At 41.6% G+C, this 18,848-nt stretch overlaps 1 protein-coding gene across 6 annotated transcripts in view; it reads left to right on the forward strand.

Moving 5' to 3' along the window:
• The first annotated feature begins 6,170 nt into the window (after positions 1-6,170).
• Positions 6,171-18,848, forward strand: part of PCDH9 (protocadherin 9) — a 706,477-nt gene continuing 693,799 nt past the window's right edge. For 5 of the 6 annotated variants that reach the window (XM_074564461.1, XM_074564468.1, XM_074564478.1 and 2 more), the window contains exons 1-2: positions 6,172-6,847; positions 8,088-11,257. In XM_074564461.1, the coding sequence (XP_074420562.1) occupies positions 8,222-11,257 (3,036 nt within the window). In that variant the 5' untranslated portion in view covers positions 6,172-6,847; positions 8,088-8,221. Of the gene's footprint in view, positions 6,848-8,087; positions 11,258-18,848 lie in introns of all 6 variants that reach the window. The other variant, XM_074564486.1, reaches the window with a different exon arrangement.

Genomic DNA, 18,848 nt, shown 5'->3' on the forward strand with positions numbered 1-18,848 from the left:
GCTCTGCATGGGCACTCTGCAGAATTCTGGCTTCCATGTCAAGAGGCGTTCTGAGAGGAATTAGCCTCCAGAAAGCCAAAATTACATCAAAGTACTTGGCCAGAACATGATGGCATGTACAAAGTCGGGGTACTGCTGCCCGTAGGAGGAAGACACACACCTTCTCCTTTTCAGCTCTGGAGCCCTGAAGAACAAAGGTTCTTTGAGAATCACAGCCCTGCCACTCGGGCATGGAACAGGGATGTGGTTCAGGAATCTGTGCTCTTCCCTTCAGTGTATGTGGATGGTAAATAGATGGGCATAATCTGCTCAATGAAAGATTTTAGCTACTGCAATATTTCTACCATCATATTGGAAAACACACCACCCCCAAAAGATAAAACCTCAAAACCTTAGATCCCTTGCTTTAATCGGAATGTTAAGAAAAGCAAAAGTGTTACAAATAAAAAGCAGCGATCATAACAGCACAATGCTTTTAAACAGAAATTAGTCATCTGTCTGCCTGCCTATCTGTAATTTAAAGAATGAAGCTATGTCTATGTCAAACGAGTATTTTTTTTCCCAGAGGACACAGAGTTTAATCAAGCTTCACTACCTTAGTAACCTTTCGTAAATGGCGAGGCATGACTGACATCAGAGTAGGGCTGAAAAACAGAAGATATTTAGGTTCAAAGCTGGATGTAAAGATGTCAATCTCACTAATGCAAGTTAGTGTGAGTATGTATATTGATTTAAATTGAGCATTTTCTATTTTCTGCACAAGCAAGGAGCAGGTCAGAAGTTGAAAGCAAAAAACCAAAGTAAACGCCCGAAGGAGGTCTCATTCCACACGTTGGGGCTCATTCTGATCCTGTCAACATCACATCAGCATAACTCCATCAATCGGATTCACATTACCATTTTGATGGAAATGAAAATGCTTTAGTAAAGCTGTCTTCAGATATTGTTTTGTCCGAAAATCTTTAAAGTTCCTTTTTTCCCCTATCTTTTTCCTTCTCCCATTTTTAAACAATAAAGCATCAATAAGACATCAGGTTATTTGCAGGTCTTGGAATATTTTCACCTTACACAAAAGCACACTGGTTGGAATCTGCTTCCATATTCTGATTCATCAGCTACTTCCATCGTAATAAATAACACAAGGGTAGCAAAGAATAAAACATTTTTTTTTCTTTTTGTGCCACATGCAATTACATCTCTCTTAAGTGGTCCAATAATTGCATTTTAAATGGCACTTGTTTATTATTCTCTTTTTGCCATATCCAAATTGATTTTTATTGTTTTACTAAATAGTTCCTAAAGCCCTGTGAGGGTGAAAAAAAACCCCAACACTTTCAAGCAAACAATTCAAGTCTGTACGTTAATCTGTACCTTTAAATAAACATCAATAATTAATGGGAGTTCGGCACCTTGCTGTATTGTACAGTGACAGGGATTAAACACTGGCACTGCAAAATGCCAGTTTTCAGCTTGTGCATTTGTAGACCCTTCAGAGCCATGAACTGACATTTGCAATCTTTGTCCGTCAAAAAAAAATGGCAAATTCAGTTAAATTTAGTTCTGCCATTCAAATGGAATAAAGGTCGTCACCTGCCCCTTTTGTGATTTGATTATCCAGGGACTGAGTTTATTTTCCTGAAGAAAGACACATTACAAGGGCCTGATTCTGCAACTATTGCCCCGTCTCAGCAGCTCAATTGGCTTAAATTATTCATCATTAACTGACTTAGCTATTGCTGTTTATTTAAGAGTACAGACTAATATATAGTCCTGAAGTGTTTGCTCAAGTGTTTTTCCTTTCCTAGAGCTCTCACAACCAGTCTGAAAAACAATTAAATACATTTTGAAATTATAAAAATGAGTATATTAAATAAATATAATTTATAATTCAATTACCTGGCTTTTTGAAATGCCATAGTTATGTGTGGTTTACATCACACAAAATATTTTTATTGACTTCCTTTGAACTGCTCATGTAAATAAGGACTCCAGGTTCAATCCCTACACCCCAGAAGAAAGGGAAACTCTGAAGCAAGCTCCTGAAATCCAGACCATTAGGTGTATAAAGTCTGGACAAAAGCAGCATGCTTGTAAGGAGAAACATGCTCCTAAGGATGTGCAGAAAACAGGGGCTCCACAATCCTCTCCGTATGCTGCTCCCACCTTTGTGGCATTCTCCTTTCTTGTCTTTCATAGACTCCCTGAATTTTTGGGGGTTAGGAACACAGCAGATAAGCATCACTTTTTGGCCCAGTGCTTCTTGTAAGAACTGGACCTCCTGAGGTTACCACAAGACCGACTTGTGGCAGAAGCCCGAGTCAAGGACAGAGGAATGCCAGTGCCAGTTCGAGCAGAGCACCCTGTGGAAGGGGACTGTCACTTCTTACCTGCCACACCGAACTCCAAACCTCTTCTCTTTCCTGGGACAACAACCTCAGGAACACCCTGAGAGATCTGGGCAGAACTGTCAGCTCGGCCTTGAATAATTCCTGTCGGAGATGGGACCAAGGCTGTATTTCCTAATGATTTAAGCAACGTTCAAGAAACGAAGCCTCCGGGGATAATAGTAAGGATTGCTAAATAGCCAGCGCATAACCTGCTATTTGAACACACAAGTGGGTGTTTGTAACGCATTTTTTCACTATGCTGGACTGAAGGGGACATGCTATAGGTACACCATAGGTCAGGTTCCAGTGTTGTGGTGTGATGGCATGAAGTAAAAGAGCTCCTTCATTAGCATATGAATCAGCTCTCCATAAAAGTGGTAGAACTGCAGGAGAGGAAAAGCCATTTTGCTTTAATAATAACAGCCTGTAAGAGGCAATCCCAGGTACAAAATGATCAAGTGACCAGAGCCAGTTCAGTGAAGAATGATAGCATTTTATGCTCAACACTTCAAGATTAAAGTCTTTAGTTAGCTAAGCATAATGTGAATCAGTTTCATGTATAATGTATTGTGTGAGCCTGTAGCCAGTATGATACAATGTAAGCAATTCCATTTAGTGCAATTTGACTATAGCTAGTACGGAATAATTGGAGTCAGTTTCTAGCATGCTAGAATTTGAGTCAAATATGATAGGGGAAAGAATTTGATACATAATAATATGGAGGCGAAGATAACAAGCAATGATGTGGATGAATAGTTAATATGCTATAATACAGAAGCCATTTTAATAGGTTATGATGTGATTAGGAGCCCAGTGTTCTTATATGCAGACAAAAGCACAATACATCACGGTAAAGAAAGGAGACTATTAAGGAACAGTATAAATAATAGTACATAGCTGCATTTGAGGAGAGCATAACATCAAATACTGTAGTTTTCTCAAATATAAGAGCGAGCAAATAAACATTCGCCGGAGGATAAAATATGGCTACTCAAGTGAACATGGGAAAGGCTTCCGAGCAGTTCCTCCCATTTCAGAGGCGGCGTAACGCTGCACCGGGCGACTCTGAGCCCTGCTCAGGAACTCGGCCCTTTCTATTCATTTTGTCCCGTTATTAGAAGCAGTTGTAACAGTTCTAGTCCCTTCGGTACTCCGGGCCTCAGTTTTACAATCTGTTGTGCAAACGCTACGGTCTGAAGACCTGCCTCTTCCGTGAGGTTAATCACGTATGATTAGTTAAAGAACTAGAGCATTTTAAAGCAAGAACGTAAACATTAACATGACAGATCTGCGCATAAACATCTCTGGCTTTCTAAAATAACTTCAGAAAACAGGAAAAATATGCTCTTATTGTGACTTGTGAAAAGCCAACAGTCGCTAGTTCGTTGAAATTTTACTTTTTTCTCTTCCTAACTTTTCATGAGGCTAACCCCGTGTACATGAGAAGAACTCATTTATGAGCATGTGCTAATCAGTTCTGACTACAAGTTAAAGTCATCCCTGAGCAAACAGAAAACTATTCAGCTTAGCAATAAAGTTAAATAATTATTACCAGGCTATGTGATGTGACTACAATGTGACATTGAAATGACTATGGTGTGATTAGAATGAGAATGTTGCATAGAAGGAGAATGTTGCATGTCTGTGATGTTACTAGAATGAGGCTATAAAGCGTCTGTGATGCCATACTGCTGTGATATGACTAGTGTCAGGAAAAATGTGTGCATTATTAACGCATACATAAACATGCCGTATTTCAGAAAGCAGACGGCATTACACAGAATGCTCGTAGTTCTAATTATCTTCTTTATTAATGGCTGTTCTGCTTTGTATTTTAAAAGACGGAAAGAACTGCATACTTAATTCATTCACAGAATTGTCTTTCTAAGTGGTTTGGCAGTAAGGTTGCTCCTTCATGTCACTCGCTTGACTTTCAATGCTGGGGCTCTCGCCATCCTTCCTGTATTACATAATGAACATTTTTCTTAAAACTATTATTAGATTCAGTTCCGTTTGCTACCATTACTTGATGTCATCAAAACCAGGATCAATTTTTTTTTTTTTTTCTGTGTGCATCTGTAACAGGAGTCTTTTGGACACAAACACAAAGCACAGCAAAACTCAGAGTGTTTAATCTTTACACATCGTGGGATTACAGGATGTGCAACGTTCACATACACAGTGTCTGCATCCCTATGACTAGCAAGGCTAGGTACATTTATCAGTATGTACCACACAAATCCAAGCCATGCAAATTACTGACCTCTGACAGACACAAGCAGCTTCCACCATTAGTTAACGGCGTGTCGTATGCACACACGCATATGGGAGTGTAAAGGTAAGAGCCTGCATCTGAAAACATAAAATCTTCCAGGTAGGAGCTTGGATTTTTAGCGGGCCAACGCCATCAACTGAAAATGTGTAAATTATGTAGACAGGGTACCGCGTACAGAAAAAAGTCAAATGCTGATGTTATCTTTGTTTTTTGTATGCGTATGTATTTGAAACGCTCAACCAGAAACAGCAGCCAGCCTGGCCACGTAGCCGGGCATGCTAAATTGGATAGGCACTGTGTCATACGGCTTGCAAGTTCAAGCTGAGAAAAGCTAGCAATAAAAGCACAGTCAAATGAAGGTTCATTCATGCTTCAGAAAACGTTGAAAAAGGCGCTACGTGTAATGCACTATATATAATGCACTATAATCGCCTTCTTGTCACACTTTTGAGGTCACTCATATCGTAATACATTGGCATTTTATTACACCGTCTTCCAGGCATGTGACGCTTCTTTGTGGCTAGCTCGATAATTTACCTGTGTCATTTACGGGGAAGGAGAAACGCTCACTTTTATTATTTATCAAACCACAGAAGAGGAAGGTTTTCCAGCTCAATCTTTAAGCAGACAAAACCCAAACCAGCAGCGCAGCTCCCCTCCCTTCCTTCGGCGAGTATCTCGGCTGACCCTCCGGGAAGGGGGAAGGAGAAAGGTGTGCAGGCGTAAATGGGAGCCGAGACAGGGCTGGAGCCAGCGCCGCCTGAATTATAGATGAAAAGGCATCTATTAAATATAAAGCCGAACCGGGCGGAGGAGGGCCGGGGCCGGGGCCGGGGCCGGCCGTTTCCTCCGGCGCAGGCCGCGGAGGCTGCGCGGCCACCAGCGCTCCGCCACCGACCCGCACCGGCACCGCGGGCGGCCGCGCTTCCCGCTCCCCCGCGCAAAGGGGACCCAGCGTGATCTGAGCACCTCCTCGCCTCCCCCCCCCAAAAAAAAAAAACAACAAAAAAAAACCCCAAAACCCAAAAAAACAACCAACAACAAAAAACCCCATCACCAACCCAAACTCACACCGATTTTTTCCAGATTACTGCGGGGCTACTCGCAAGCCCGAGGAACCTTTCCGCCCCACTCCGCGCCCGCCCGCTGCGCTTCCCTCCGCCCCCCCCGCATCCTTCCGCGGCGCTGCGCCCCCAACCGCGGAGCGCCCGCCCGCCCGCCGTACTCTCCCCCCCCCCCCCGCCCCCCTTCCCCGTCCTTCCTGCCCCGCCGCCCGGCGCCGCTCGGCGCGACCGCCTCAACCCTTCCGCGCGTCGCGGAACCTGCGCGGCGGCCCGGCCACCCCCGCCGCCCCGCCGGCCCGCGGAGCGACGTGCCCGGCGGCCAATGCCAGGGCCGCGCTCCGCCATCCACCGCCCCCGCCGGCGCCGGCCAATGCGGTGCGGCGGGAGGGGTGGCCTAGCGCCGCTCACCCCCTCCCTCTGGGCTTATTGAGAGTTATATCAAGAATTTCAGTTCAGAGAGAAGAGAGAGAGAGAAGGAAGGAGAGAGCGTGTGTGAGGGAGAGAGGCTGGGAGGGAGGGAGGGAGGAGGGAAAGCGCCGTCGCTTCCTCCCATCACTAAAGCAATAACCTATTAGGATTTTTTTTTTTTAATTTTTTTTTAATTTTTTTTTTTTTGGTGTGTGTGTGTGTGTGTGTGCGCGCGCGCGTGTGGGCAACTGATCACCCCAGAGAGAAAGAGGGAGAGAGAGAGAGAGAAAAGCACCGCCAGACCAACTCTTGTCATTTCCAGTAAGAAGTTGCAGACTTCATGTAGCTGCCTCTGCTCTGCCTGGGAGAGGGATGGCAATGGTGTGCAGTGCGGAGTGGAAAATACCCCCGCTCTAAAGAACTGCACCGGATTTTTGGTCGCGGTTTGTTTGTGGTGTTGCGTGCACATTAAACACCCGAAGGATCGCCGCTCAATAGAAACGAAACGTGGAGAGGATGACTAACGACAGGACTGTGAATTTGTTCCCTGGAGTTGCTAATTTGCCACCCCGAAGCAACACATATCTCAAGGAGGAAGCGTTTGGCTGCTGCTGATTTCTCCAAAATTGGTGGTTTACCAGATGCATTGTGCTGGATCTGCTGGAACAGATCATTGCTTAGCTGCAGCAGATCGTCAAAGGTAGACAACCAACGTAAGTGCAAAGTTACCCATACACTGTGATGCATTTCATTTAAAGGGGAGGGGGGGGGGAGAAAAAGCCAACACGCAGTATATTTATCGAGGGAAAGAATCAGCGTTTCGGATTCAGTTGATGTTGGTGGCAAAGGCTCACCTACTCGCTGTCTCTGCATCCCTACCTGCATCACTCTGCTGGAAGTAATCACGGGCATCAGCTATCGTGTAGCTTAATGCAGATAAGATTAGTGCTTAGGGGCTGCCCGGCTCTGCCAAACTGTAGGTGCTGGCAGCCCTGCACCCGGATCATTCGCGGTTAGCAGAGCATGCAAACACAAGTCTGTCGCTTTTTTTTTTTTTTTTTTTTCCCTTCCCTCCACCTGTATTATTAGTCTGCAGTATTTATGTGTGGCAGCTGCTAATAACATCCTGAAGGGAGGTCAGTGTCAATGGGGAAAGGCTGCACCTTTTTTCCTCCTCTCATCATCAGAAAATATATTCTTGCCCCCCCCCCCCCCCCCCCATCTGTAAACATGCTGGCTGCTCCTAAGTTGCATTTGGAATTTCCAGCCTCCTGATTCAGTCTGTGTTTAAAAACAAACAAATAAAGTTTAGGGTTATTAACCAGAAGGAGAAGTATCCAACATCTGGAGAGGAAACGCTGAGCTGAGAGTGTAAGAAACTGTAAGTCCTGTTATTGTCTCATCAGTTAACAGGGATGTGAAGTAGCCAGTGACGACTGCTGCTGCAGCAGCATGTCCGGGTGGTTATTTCCCAGTACGATATCTGTAGAGGGGGATGAAAGGCACAAGGAGCAGAGAAAAATCTGGTTTGCAAGAGCTAAAAGAAATATGTATGGAAGCAAACAACGAATTGCATTTGGCAGCTGCCATAGCAGTTAGAATCCAGAAGTCGTGCGGGAAGATTTTCTTCACTTGCACCAAATGACTGGGTGGAGGAGGGTAGAGGGGGGATGCACGTTACGGATTACACGGTGTGCCCAGAAATTATGCAGAAAGTACGTGTCGAAACTGTGGCTAGCCTTAATCCTGCAAGTAGTTATTTCCATTCTCCCTCTGTGCAAATGCAGCCAACGGGATATTGGTGCATTTGTCTGGAGGGATTGCTTGTAAAAGGGAGCAGTAGGGAAACGTACCGCTGCAAGTGTGCATTGCAAAAACAAGTAGTAGTTGGTGATTGTGGATTTGTCATGCCTAAAAAACCAATAATGCTGTTCTGTGTGGTTGTGTTGACAGTGCTGTCTCCAAGTAAGAAATGAGATGTAATGCATCCTGCAGTCCATGCATGCCTCCTCTTGCAAATCGCGCATCATTCCTCTGTGGAAACCTTTAAGTCCTAAAATCCGGGAAAAGAGAATAAAAACATTATCATGGACCTGAGGGATTTTTACCTGTTGGCCGCTTTGATTGCCTGTTTAAGGCTGGATTCTGCTATAGCTCAAGAACTTATTTACACTATTAGAGAGGAGCTGCCTGAAAACGTACCCATAGGGAACATACCAAAGGACCTGAACATTTCTCACATCAATGCTGCCACGGGGACCAGTGCCAGCCTTGTCTACAGACTGGTGTCTAAAGCAGGGGATGCCCCTCTGGTCAAAGTGTCCAGTACCACCGGGGAAATCTTTACAACATCTAACAGAATAGACAGAGAAAAACTCTGTGCTGGAGCTTCCTATGCAGAAGAAAATGAGTGTTTCTTTGAACTTGAAGTGGTGATTCTCCCCAATGACTTTTTTAGGCTGATCAAAATAAAAATCATTGTAAAGGATACTAATGACAATGCACCTATGTTTCCATCCCCTGTCATCAATATCTCCATCCCAGAAAACACTCTGATCAACAGTCGCTTTCCAATCCCATCAGCAACAGATCCTGACACAGGTTTCAACGGTGTGCAGCACTACGAGTTGTTAAACGGGCAGAGTGTCTTTGGACTGGATATTGTAGAAACTCCAGAAGGAGAGAAATGGCCTCAGCTGATCGTGCAGCAGAACTTGGACCGAGAGCAAAAGGACACCTACGTGATGAAAATCAAAGTGGAGGATGGAGGTACCCCCCAGAAATCCAGCACGGCCATCCTGCAAGTCACAGTAAGTGATGTCAATGATAACAGGCCAGTGTTTAAAGAGAGTCAAGTAGAGGTTCATATACCAGAGAATGCCCCTGTAGGCACTTCTGTAATTCAGCTTCATGCTACAGATGCAGATATAGGAAGCAATGCAGAAATCAGATATATTTTTGGTGCCCAAGTCGCCCCTGCAACCAAAAGATTTTTTGCTTTAAACAACACCACAGGGCTGATTACAGTTCAGAGGTCCTTAGATCGAGAAGAGACTGCTATTCACAAAGTGACAGTGCTGGCTAGTGATGGTAGCTCTACACCAGCTCGGGCGACTGTTACCATCAATGTCACTGATGTAAACGATAACCCTCCTAACATAGACCTCAGGTACATAATAAGTCCCATCAATGGCACAGTGTACTTATCTGAGAAAGATCCCATCAATACAAAGATTGCCCTAATTACGGTTTCAGATAAGGACACTGATGTGAATGGCAAAGTGATCTGTTTCATTGAGAGAGAGGTCCCCTTCCACTTGAAGGCGGTTTACGACAACCAGTATTTGCTAGAGACCTCTTCCTTGTTGGACTATGAGGGCACCAAAGAATTCAGCTTTAAAATTGTTGCTTCCGATTCGGGCAAGCCCAGTTTGAACCAGACTGCCCTGGTAAGAGTTAAACTGGAGGATGAAAATGACAACCCTCCGATTTTCAGCCAGCCTGTAATTGAGCTGTCAGTTTCTGAAAACAACCGGCGTGGTCTATACTTAACAACTATTAGTGCCACAGATGAAGACAGTGGGAAAAATGCAGACATTGTTTATCAGCTTGGCCCTAATGCCTCCTTTTTCGATCTGGATCGAAAGACAGGAGTTTTGACAGCCTCCAGAGTTTTTGACAGAGAAGAGCAGGAACGTTTCATTTTCACTGTTACAGCCCGAGACAATGGCACCCCTCCTTTGCAGAGTCAAGCAGCTGTAATTGTTACTGTGTTGGACGAAAATGACAACAGTCCCAAATTTACTCATAATCACTTCCAGTTTTTCGTATCGGAGAACTTACCAAAGTATAGCACGGTGGGAGTGATCACGGTGACCGATGCGGATGCCGGGGAAAACAAAGCGGTGACCCTTTCCATCCTCAATGACAATGAAAACTTTGTGCTGGATCCGTACTCTGGAGTTATAAAGTCCAATGTCTCTTTTGATCGGGAGCAGCAGAGCTCCTACACCTTTGACGTTAAGGCAGTGGATGGAGGGCAACCTCCTCGCTCTTCTACAGCGAAAGTAACCATAAACGTCATGGATGTTAATGATAACAGCCCCGTTGTCATCTACCCGCCTTCTAATACTTCTTTTAAGCTAGTGCCACTCTCGGCAATTCCAGGATCGGTGGTAGCTGAAGTGTTTGCTGTGGATATAGACACTGGAATGAACGCTGAGCTTAAATACACCATTGTAAGTGGAAATAACAAGGGTTTGTTTCGGATTGATCCAGTGACAGGTAATATCACTCTGGAAGAGAAACCAACCCCGAATGATGTGGGGCTGCATCGTTTAGTTGTCAACATAAGTGATTTGGGTTATCCCAAATCCCTGCATACTCTTGTGCTTGTATTTTTGTATGTAAATGATACTGCTGGAAATGCCTCTTATATTTATGACTTGATACGCAGGACTATGGAAACACCTTTGGACCGGAACATAGGGGACAGTAGCCAACCCTACCAAAACGAGGACTATCTCACGATCATGATCGCTATTGTGGCCGGTGCCATGGTTGTCATAGTGGTGATATTTGTCACGGTTCTTGTTCGCTGTCGACACGCATCCAGATTCAAAGCCGCCCAGCGGAGCAAGCAAGGTGCTGAGTGGATGTCTCCCAATCAGGAGAACAAGCAAAACAAGAAAAAGAAAAGGAAGAAAAGGAAATCTCCGAAGAGCTCTCTTTTGAACTTTGTGACCATTGAGGAGTCCAAACCTGATGATGCAGTTCATGAACCTATCAACGGGACAATAAGCCTTCCAGCGGAGCTGGAGGAGCAAAGTATAGGAAGATTTGACTGGGGCACAGCACCACCAACAACCTTTAAGCCTAACAGTCCTGATCTTGCCAAGCATTACAAATCTGCCTCTCCGCAGTCTGCTTTTCATCTTAAACCTGACACTCCAGTTTCAGTGAAAAAGCACCACGTGATTCAGGAACTCCCGTTGGACAACACCTTTGTTGGTGGTTGTGACACCCTTTCCAAACGCTCTTCCACTAGTTCAGATCACTTCAGTGCCTCAGAGTGCAGTTCCCAAGGAGGCTTCAAGACAAAGGGCCCCTTACACACCAGACAGGTAAACGAGCACTTTTACTGGTCTATAAGTACTGCATACAAGTGCCCGATCAACCAGTATTAAAAGTGCCACTATGTTCTGGGTTTTTTTTCTTTCAGTCTAATTTAATTTAGTTATATTATGGGGGGAACAAAAAAAACCAAACAAAACCGAACAAAAAAAACCTTGACCCCTTTATCATTTACCTGGGGCTTAACCATGCTTTTGCGAAATGCCTCTGATACTTTGGGTTTTGAAGAATACTGATTGTTAAAGGACTTTTATGCATCTGTGCATGTGCACATACATGTGCAGAAACAAAACTGAAAAACAAGACTTTTTTTTTTCTCCCCAGTATTTGACTGTCCAAATGTAAAAGTTATTGAAGAAGAAAAACTGTTTCCTTATATGCCAAATTTCAGTCAGAAAATTTGACTGTTTCAAGACTGAAGGGATATGTACATTCAGTTTCAAGTTTCGAAGTGAGTTGGCTTGAGTTTCTTCTACAGTTCAAGCTGGTTTGGAACCTTGCTAAGTTAGTGTTATGAAAGGGGTTAATTTTTTTCCCTAACGAAGACAGCCAAATTTCCAAGCTACTTTATCTGTGAAGCACGTGGTTTGTTGGTAGGGTATAACTAAGCCATACGGAAGTCTTCCTCTGTTTTTGAGTTCAAAATGTTTTTGTCGTAATAGCTGAAAGTTGGTATTGCATAAGCAGTTTGTTGCGTATTTTAAAAAACGGCCAAAGCATACTTTTGAAAGGAATGCGTTCTCTGAATACATCTGAATTATGCAGGGGAAAAAAAAAAAGTCAGCCCATTGTAAATATTTTCTCATCTTAGTAATGCATACGCGATCCGTCATAACTCATTTTAAACGGTGAAGTACGCCATACGAAGAGGGATTAGGAGGCTGAGAAACTCATATTTCAACCAAATCCAGCATTAGTTTTTCTTAGGTCTAATAATTCCTTGCTAATAAAGATTTAAACGCGGCGCTGTCTAATTTGTTTCATTGGTGCTCCGTCTTGGGCCACCAGACGAGCGCGTCGGGGGTGGCCTGTAGATGGCACTAAGGCACCACGTCGCTTACGCTGGCTCGCTGCCAGCCCTGCAGTAGCTAGGGGAAGGGGAGGGAGGGCAGGGGGGTGGAGGGAGGGAAGGATCAAGCTGGTATTACAGCCAAAGAACCTTTTATTTAATGATAGTTGCACCGGAGTGGTCAGTAGTTAGGTCTGCGTGTTTCCTTCAGTGCTTCGCTATTGGCGGCACCGGCTTTGTCGGCGTTGAGGAGTCGCGCTCGTCGTTCCTGCTGGCGCTGTACCCTCCAAGTTATGGTGATTTGTCTGAATTTATTAGGGATATGAATCTTAGAGAATCAAGTGAGACACATTTAGCCTTGTCTTTGCAAAAAGATTTTGACAGTAGCCAAGTTTAGGATAAAGTCATCCTCTTGCTGTTGCATTAGCCTTATCTGAGATGAATGTGATGTTCCCAGAACAGTGTCTTGACTTCGGGTGTCTGTAAGGTGTCACACTAACAAGATGCTAAGAATAAAACAAGCACTTTTGAGGCAGTTCTGCTAAAGTAACTGCTCTAAAACAACTCGTACGTACAATGAGACACTGAAAACATCACAGAAGGTTCTCACAAAACCTTAACCTTTCTAAGGACTTTAAAGAAGGGTATACTCCCGGAGCTGTCTTTAGGCTGTTGCACAGCACCATATACATACTGTCAGCGTAAGTTAAAAAAGGGAACAATTTTAAGAAACCCCCTCAAAAATTATGGAAGAGCTCTGACTAATCTGTGGTTACTCAGCTGAAGTTTTCTCCCCAGTTTTAGTTACAAAATGTAACACCCCCAACCCACACATGCCTTTTCTGTACTGAGGTGTTGTTAATTTAGCTTAAATTAGCTTTCCAAACGGTATTAGGAAACTCAGACTTAATCACCCACAGTGTCTAGAGGCAGTTAAGACCCCCAAAATGATTTACCTGACAGAATGTATAAGCTCTGCACAGTGAAACTGAATATAGGGGGGAAGAACCCCCACTCCCAAACAAATCTACTGGCAGTATTTTCAGTTACCTGTGTTCATTACATTAAATACACGCGTTTCAGTTTTATAATAATACCAGTCATATACCTCTATATGGACCTGATTCAAATTCCACTGAAGTCTTACCGAATCCTTTTTGAAGTCAGCAGATACTCATATCATATGATTTGGATTGCCTCCTGCAAAAGCTGTAATATTACATGTAACTGAAAATACAACTCTTCCTTAGGTAGACAGTTATCTAAACTGAGTTTGTGCATTTTTATTCTGTGGGGAAGGAGATATTGTCTTTTTTTTTTTTTTTTTTGCACAATGATGAATGTTACAGGACATAACCTTTTTATGTCCCCTTGTCGCTTTTGGCTGGAGGAGTATAGCCAGCAATGGTAATAATCAGTAGCAGCCTTCCTGTTATTCTGTCTGTAATTCTTGAAATTAGCATGCATTTAGCTAATATTCATTGGCACAGGAGTTAAATACACTTTTTTTAGACGTGTGATACAGTGTGGCCTTTAAGCAAAGCATTCAGACTTGAAAATCTCACTGAATAGTAGTGTGTGCTAGTGCCACAGTATCTGAAAACATTTTAAAAAATTCCTTTAGGAAGATATACTTTGTTCTCTGCCACTGTACTGTTTTCTTGAGGATTAACATAATTAATTTATCTAATGGTAGAAGTTGCATTAAGTTACCTATATATTCCCCAAGTTTTCTTTATGGGGTTTGCAAAGGGTGTGAGAATTGTTGTGGAGGATGCTAAGATAGGGAAAGAAGAAATATAGGATTAATATATATCTAAGAAATACTAGCATCCTCCATTTTTGGTTACAGTTTCTTTCAGTCCAAGGTAAATACACATGCAATGTATCTTGCAGATACATTAATATTAATAGAGAGCTGAGACCTAAGTCCACACTTGGACTTCACTCAAGCAAAATCCCGTTACTTTTAATGGGAGCTTGGCCCTGGAAATCTGTTAGAACTGGGTCCTAAGACAGAAAGCTTTTAGAATTCAAGAATAGATTGTTCAGTACAAATTTCTTAGTATTTTTTTGCTGGGTAATTTCTGTGCAATTGTCAATAAATTTAGTGGAAATTCTGTGATTAAGTCTTCACGTGTCACTTTGAATTGCACAGGCTGATGTTTCATAAGTACCCAGTATAAAAACCAAAGCCTTCTTCAAGTGCCTATCTTGCAGTAAACCTGGTGGATGCTCTGAAAAGAGCATTTTTGAATACTTGAACTTGGGATTGTTCTAAATGCTAATTCACATAATTAGGAGTATGGAAAGGATGTTGCACACCACCAGCTTATATAGCTAAGCTTCCAAAATCAGTGTTATGACTCATAAAGAATACTGAAATCTATGCAGGCTTCTCAATCAGTGTTCTTTTCAGTATTTGATTGAACTTTAAAATGCACTTCAAATTAGTAAGTCACTACACCAAACAGCTACATAGAAATACAGTCGAAGACGACATGTTGTATTCTTCTATGTGAAAGACCTCTTATAAAAAGCAAATAAACAGACAAAAAACTCCTACTCGGTGTCATTAGATTAACAATAGATTGAATAATAAAAGAAATTAGGGCCAATTTACTGTGGTTATCCCAGTTTTCAATTATAACAGCTTCATTTAATCAGTTTTGAAGTACAGCAGTGACAAATAACACAGGTTTAAAAATATGTATCATTATGGGTTATGAGCAAAACCTTCTGTCTTAATTCCTAATCAAATAGCATTTAGGCATGTGCTTAACTTTTCATTTAAAGTGGTGGGACTGAAGCAGATCCTTAAAATCCAAATGACTTCAGATGTTGTCTTCAAGAAAGACAGCCGTAAGCACACTCTAAGCTCTTTTCTGAATCAAGATGGTAATTTATAAATTTTGGAAATGTGCACAGTTCTAGTAGATTCAGGAAAGCTAAATAGATGTTAACACTGTCATTTTATTTCTGTGCTCTGATGGGAGAAATTAAGGATTTGAGGCTTGACTGACACATTAAATGCATTCCATACCAAGGTATATTTTTAATCATGTAGTCAATAACATAAGGTCTATGGAGCTTGCTTTACTCCTTTTTCAGTCAATGGACTTCTTGCCTGATCAAGGAGCAAGTAGCCAGGCTCCAGCTGATCAACGCACATCACTTAAGCTTTCTGTGGCAAATGTAGTCGATGTTATCTTACTCTGGAGTGTTTAAATTTGTAACTTTAGGGTTTATGTAAGAGAAAAGAAAAGCTGAAAACATTAATGACTCTTAATTTGTTATGCTGAGAGTGGCAATTTCAAGGTGCTAAGTTAATGGAAATCTGCACTGGAACAGCAGTGCAGTGTCTATGTCACTTGCAAATATTAAAATTCTGTAACCATAGCATTCCATAATTCTGTGCGCGGTATTATTTTTAGTGGCCTTGTTTTACCACTTAGTATAAAAAAAGTACTATTCCATTGTTTCTTTTTTATGCTTAATTTGTTTTATGTGTTAGCATGGATATTAGTCTTGGGTGAGGACTGGTCACCTGGAAAAATGTCTGCATGTAAAATTCAATTGTTTTCTAGATTGGTATATTTATATATCTTTATGTATACTAAAATGTTAGAAATGGTGAAAATGTACAGTGTATTTTTTCTATCCTTGTATAACTGAAAAATAGGTTAACAGATTTTGCTCAACTGTCTAAAGAAATTCATCTTTGAGCTGAGACCAAGCATGGAAAATTTCAGCTGAAAAGAAGAATTTTTCAGAAGGTTAAGAGCATGTGAAAACTGGGGGTTATAATGGAAATCTGAACATAACCCTAAGCTATAATACCATTTTCAACAGTGACAGTAGAAGTGCTAAACTTGAGCAGGGAACATTTTGTGTGTACAGATACAGACAGTAAAAGCTTAGCAAGCTTCATTTTTCTTTACATGTTTCCCATGCAAAAGATTTGGATCAGAATCACTGGGGTCTCATCTGTCCTGAATGTGCAAAGCCAAAGTTTCACAAATGCTAATAAATTTGTGCCACACACAGGAGCGAGAACTGAATCTTGAGAGTTTAATGCTATTGGAATTTTGTGATAATGTTCTTTTGTGTGCAGGAACAAGGGAGGATCTTTTTAGTTTCCATTTCAGATTTTCACTTCCAAAGAATCTATTCTTCTAGCACAGCAAAACCATATCAGCCACCCTTTATTGACAGCAATTTTATTGTAGCTAGAGGCTTACAGTAAGCTGTTTATTGCTGTTCCCTAACTCGGTTGACAGCAATTGGGGAATTAATTTTCTTGCCCCTGATGTGCTTTCTTGGGTATAAACAACAGATGTTAAAGATATGAAAACTGTGACCCATTTACATTCAGCAACTCTTTACGGGCACAGTCTACCTGTCTGAAGTGCAGGTTTCAAGTCCTAAGGTAGGTTGCTTCATCAGTTCTAGGATTCTTCTTTTTTGCAACAGAACTGCTCATCTAAACGTATTTAGTACAAGGGCAGATACATTATAACTAATGGACCGATCCTCATCTAGGAAAATTCAGTTCAAGAATAGCTGAGTTCAAGTTTCATTTATATCAGGAGATGCTGTATCTTCTTACTGTAGCATTTAATTGCACCGAACATACAGAATATAGCTGACAAAATTGACATACCATGTTCTGAAAGATCTAGCAGGAATTACAGGTGATACCTGAATTTTTGGTTTCACTTCTCCCACAAAATGTCACGGTGGTCTATAAAATCTATACTCAGAAGTTTCCTCAGTTGCTACTCAAGTACAGCTGTCTCACATAAATTCTATAATGTTCACGTCTTCACTGAAGGAAAAACAAACACACACAAAACCATATATTACTTTTCTTCTTTTATGACTGCTTTGACTTCCCAGCCTATGGTGGAATGTATGTAAAACGATTTGTCCCAATAGACTGATGTGGGCATTTAATCAGTTCATTTCTGGTTTACATGAGATAACATTCCATTGGCTGGAAAAAGATTTCCCAGGCTGTAGATAAGAAATGAATGGCTGCTATCATATTTTACTGAAGTGTGGAGGGAGGGGGCATCTTTTGTTCTTTTCCATTGGTGTCTAAATGCTTGCCTAAAAGCAAGACATTTGCAACATAAGGGGCTTTAGCATCTTACCTAACCGGGATTTGAAGTGCTTGTCAAGCCACAAAATGTGAATCATCTTAACTGTTCCTTTATCATTAAAATATCATTCAAAAAAGTTCCTCCAAATACAGTTGCAGTAATTTTGTTGTAATGGATTGCGTTCTAGTGAGCTATAAACTCTGGGAGCAGAAATAGCCATTACGAACAGAAGAAAACCTTAAATTGGTGTTACTGCACTATTACATTGGTCATGCGATAATGAAAACTTCTAATGAATAAATAAATGAAACTGGTTTGTATAGCAACATTGTTGTAGCCATACAAACCCATGTGTAGATTATTCCTAGGACCTAAGGATTCAGGGAAGCATTTGGGCCACTATAATTTTGATATTAAATTCACGTTGATCTTACTAAAAAAAATATGGACTTTCAAATCTTGGAAAGATTTGTCCTGCCTTCTCTATTTAGTTTCATTTTTTGTGAGTACCATGAATTTTGTGTGATACTACAGAGAAAGGTGGTTAAAAATCTAATTTGTAGTCATACTGAGGTGTCCAAATTGTACCAGTTTCAAGAGTTACCCATTCTTTGTTTCTTCTTCTTGTTTCTTTTGCAGCTAGTGAGTTGCGGGGGAGATTTGTTTTAATGTCTTGGCACGGGTTGTCCTGCATCTTCTGTTGCACAGAGGGAAAATTGAGTAATTCAGCATTTGTCAGGATTTGTTGGTGTGTAGTGTCTGTAGTTTCCTATGAGCTGATGTTGTAGTTTCGCCATTTCTTTTGTGAAATGCCACAAAATTTTTTTTGTGCACAAATATTATTACTTACAAGTTCTTCCAGAATACGCACACTTCTTGCTAGTACAAGAATAATATAAAGCGCCCTTTCTTAGAGTAACAGTTCAACATTTGAAGCTAAATCCAAACTGGGGTAAATCTGCTGATTTATGCCATCTTCAGCTCTTCCTGATGTTAACTTCTTTATAAAAGCAATAGGATGATGTTGAGATAATATTTCCAAAATCTAAAAAATATGTAAAATTAATCGTGAGTCAAGTGAATTAAAAATCATTTTATTTTGAGCTGAATTTGATAAAATGTGGAGGATCAGCTGTCAGATTTTTCTTCCTTCCTTTGTTTCCTCCTCCAGGTTCGCAGGAACAAGGTCTAGGTAGCATTTTAAAATAGCAGCCTCTCCTGACTTCAAAAAATTAAATCGGATATTCTCACTGGCTGATAGCTAAAAGAGAATAGCTATTGATATTGATTTGTAAACCACTTAGTAGCCTCAAACTAATATTCATCCATTCTCCTTCATTCCTTGCAGCCAAATGAAGTGTTAGATACAACTACTTTTATTTGCAATTTTGCAGGATATTCTTAGTATGTCCTGGGCTTTCATGTGTTACTAGTAAGAAAATTCTGTGGTTGGTTTTCTTAATTGTT

This window comes from Larus michahellis, chromosome 1 (genome assembly GCF_964199755.1).
Source record: "Larus michahellis chromosome 1, bLarMic1.1, whole genome shotgun sequence".
In the NCBI taxonomy this organism is placed as follows: domain Eukaryota; kingdom Metazoa; phylum Chordata; class Aves; order Charadriiformes; family Laridae; genus Larus; species Larus michahellis.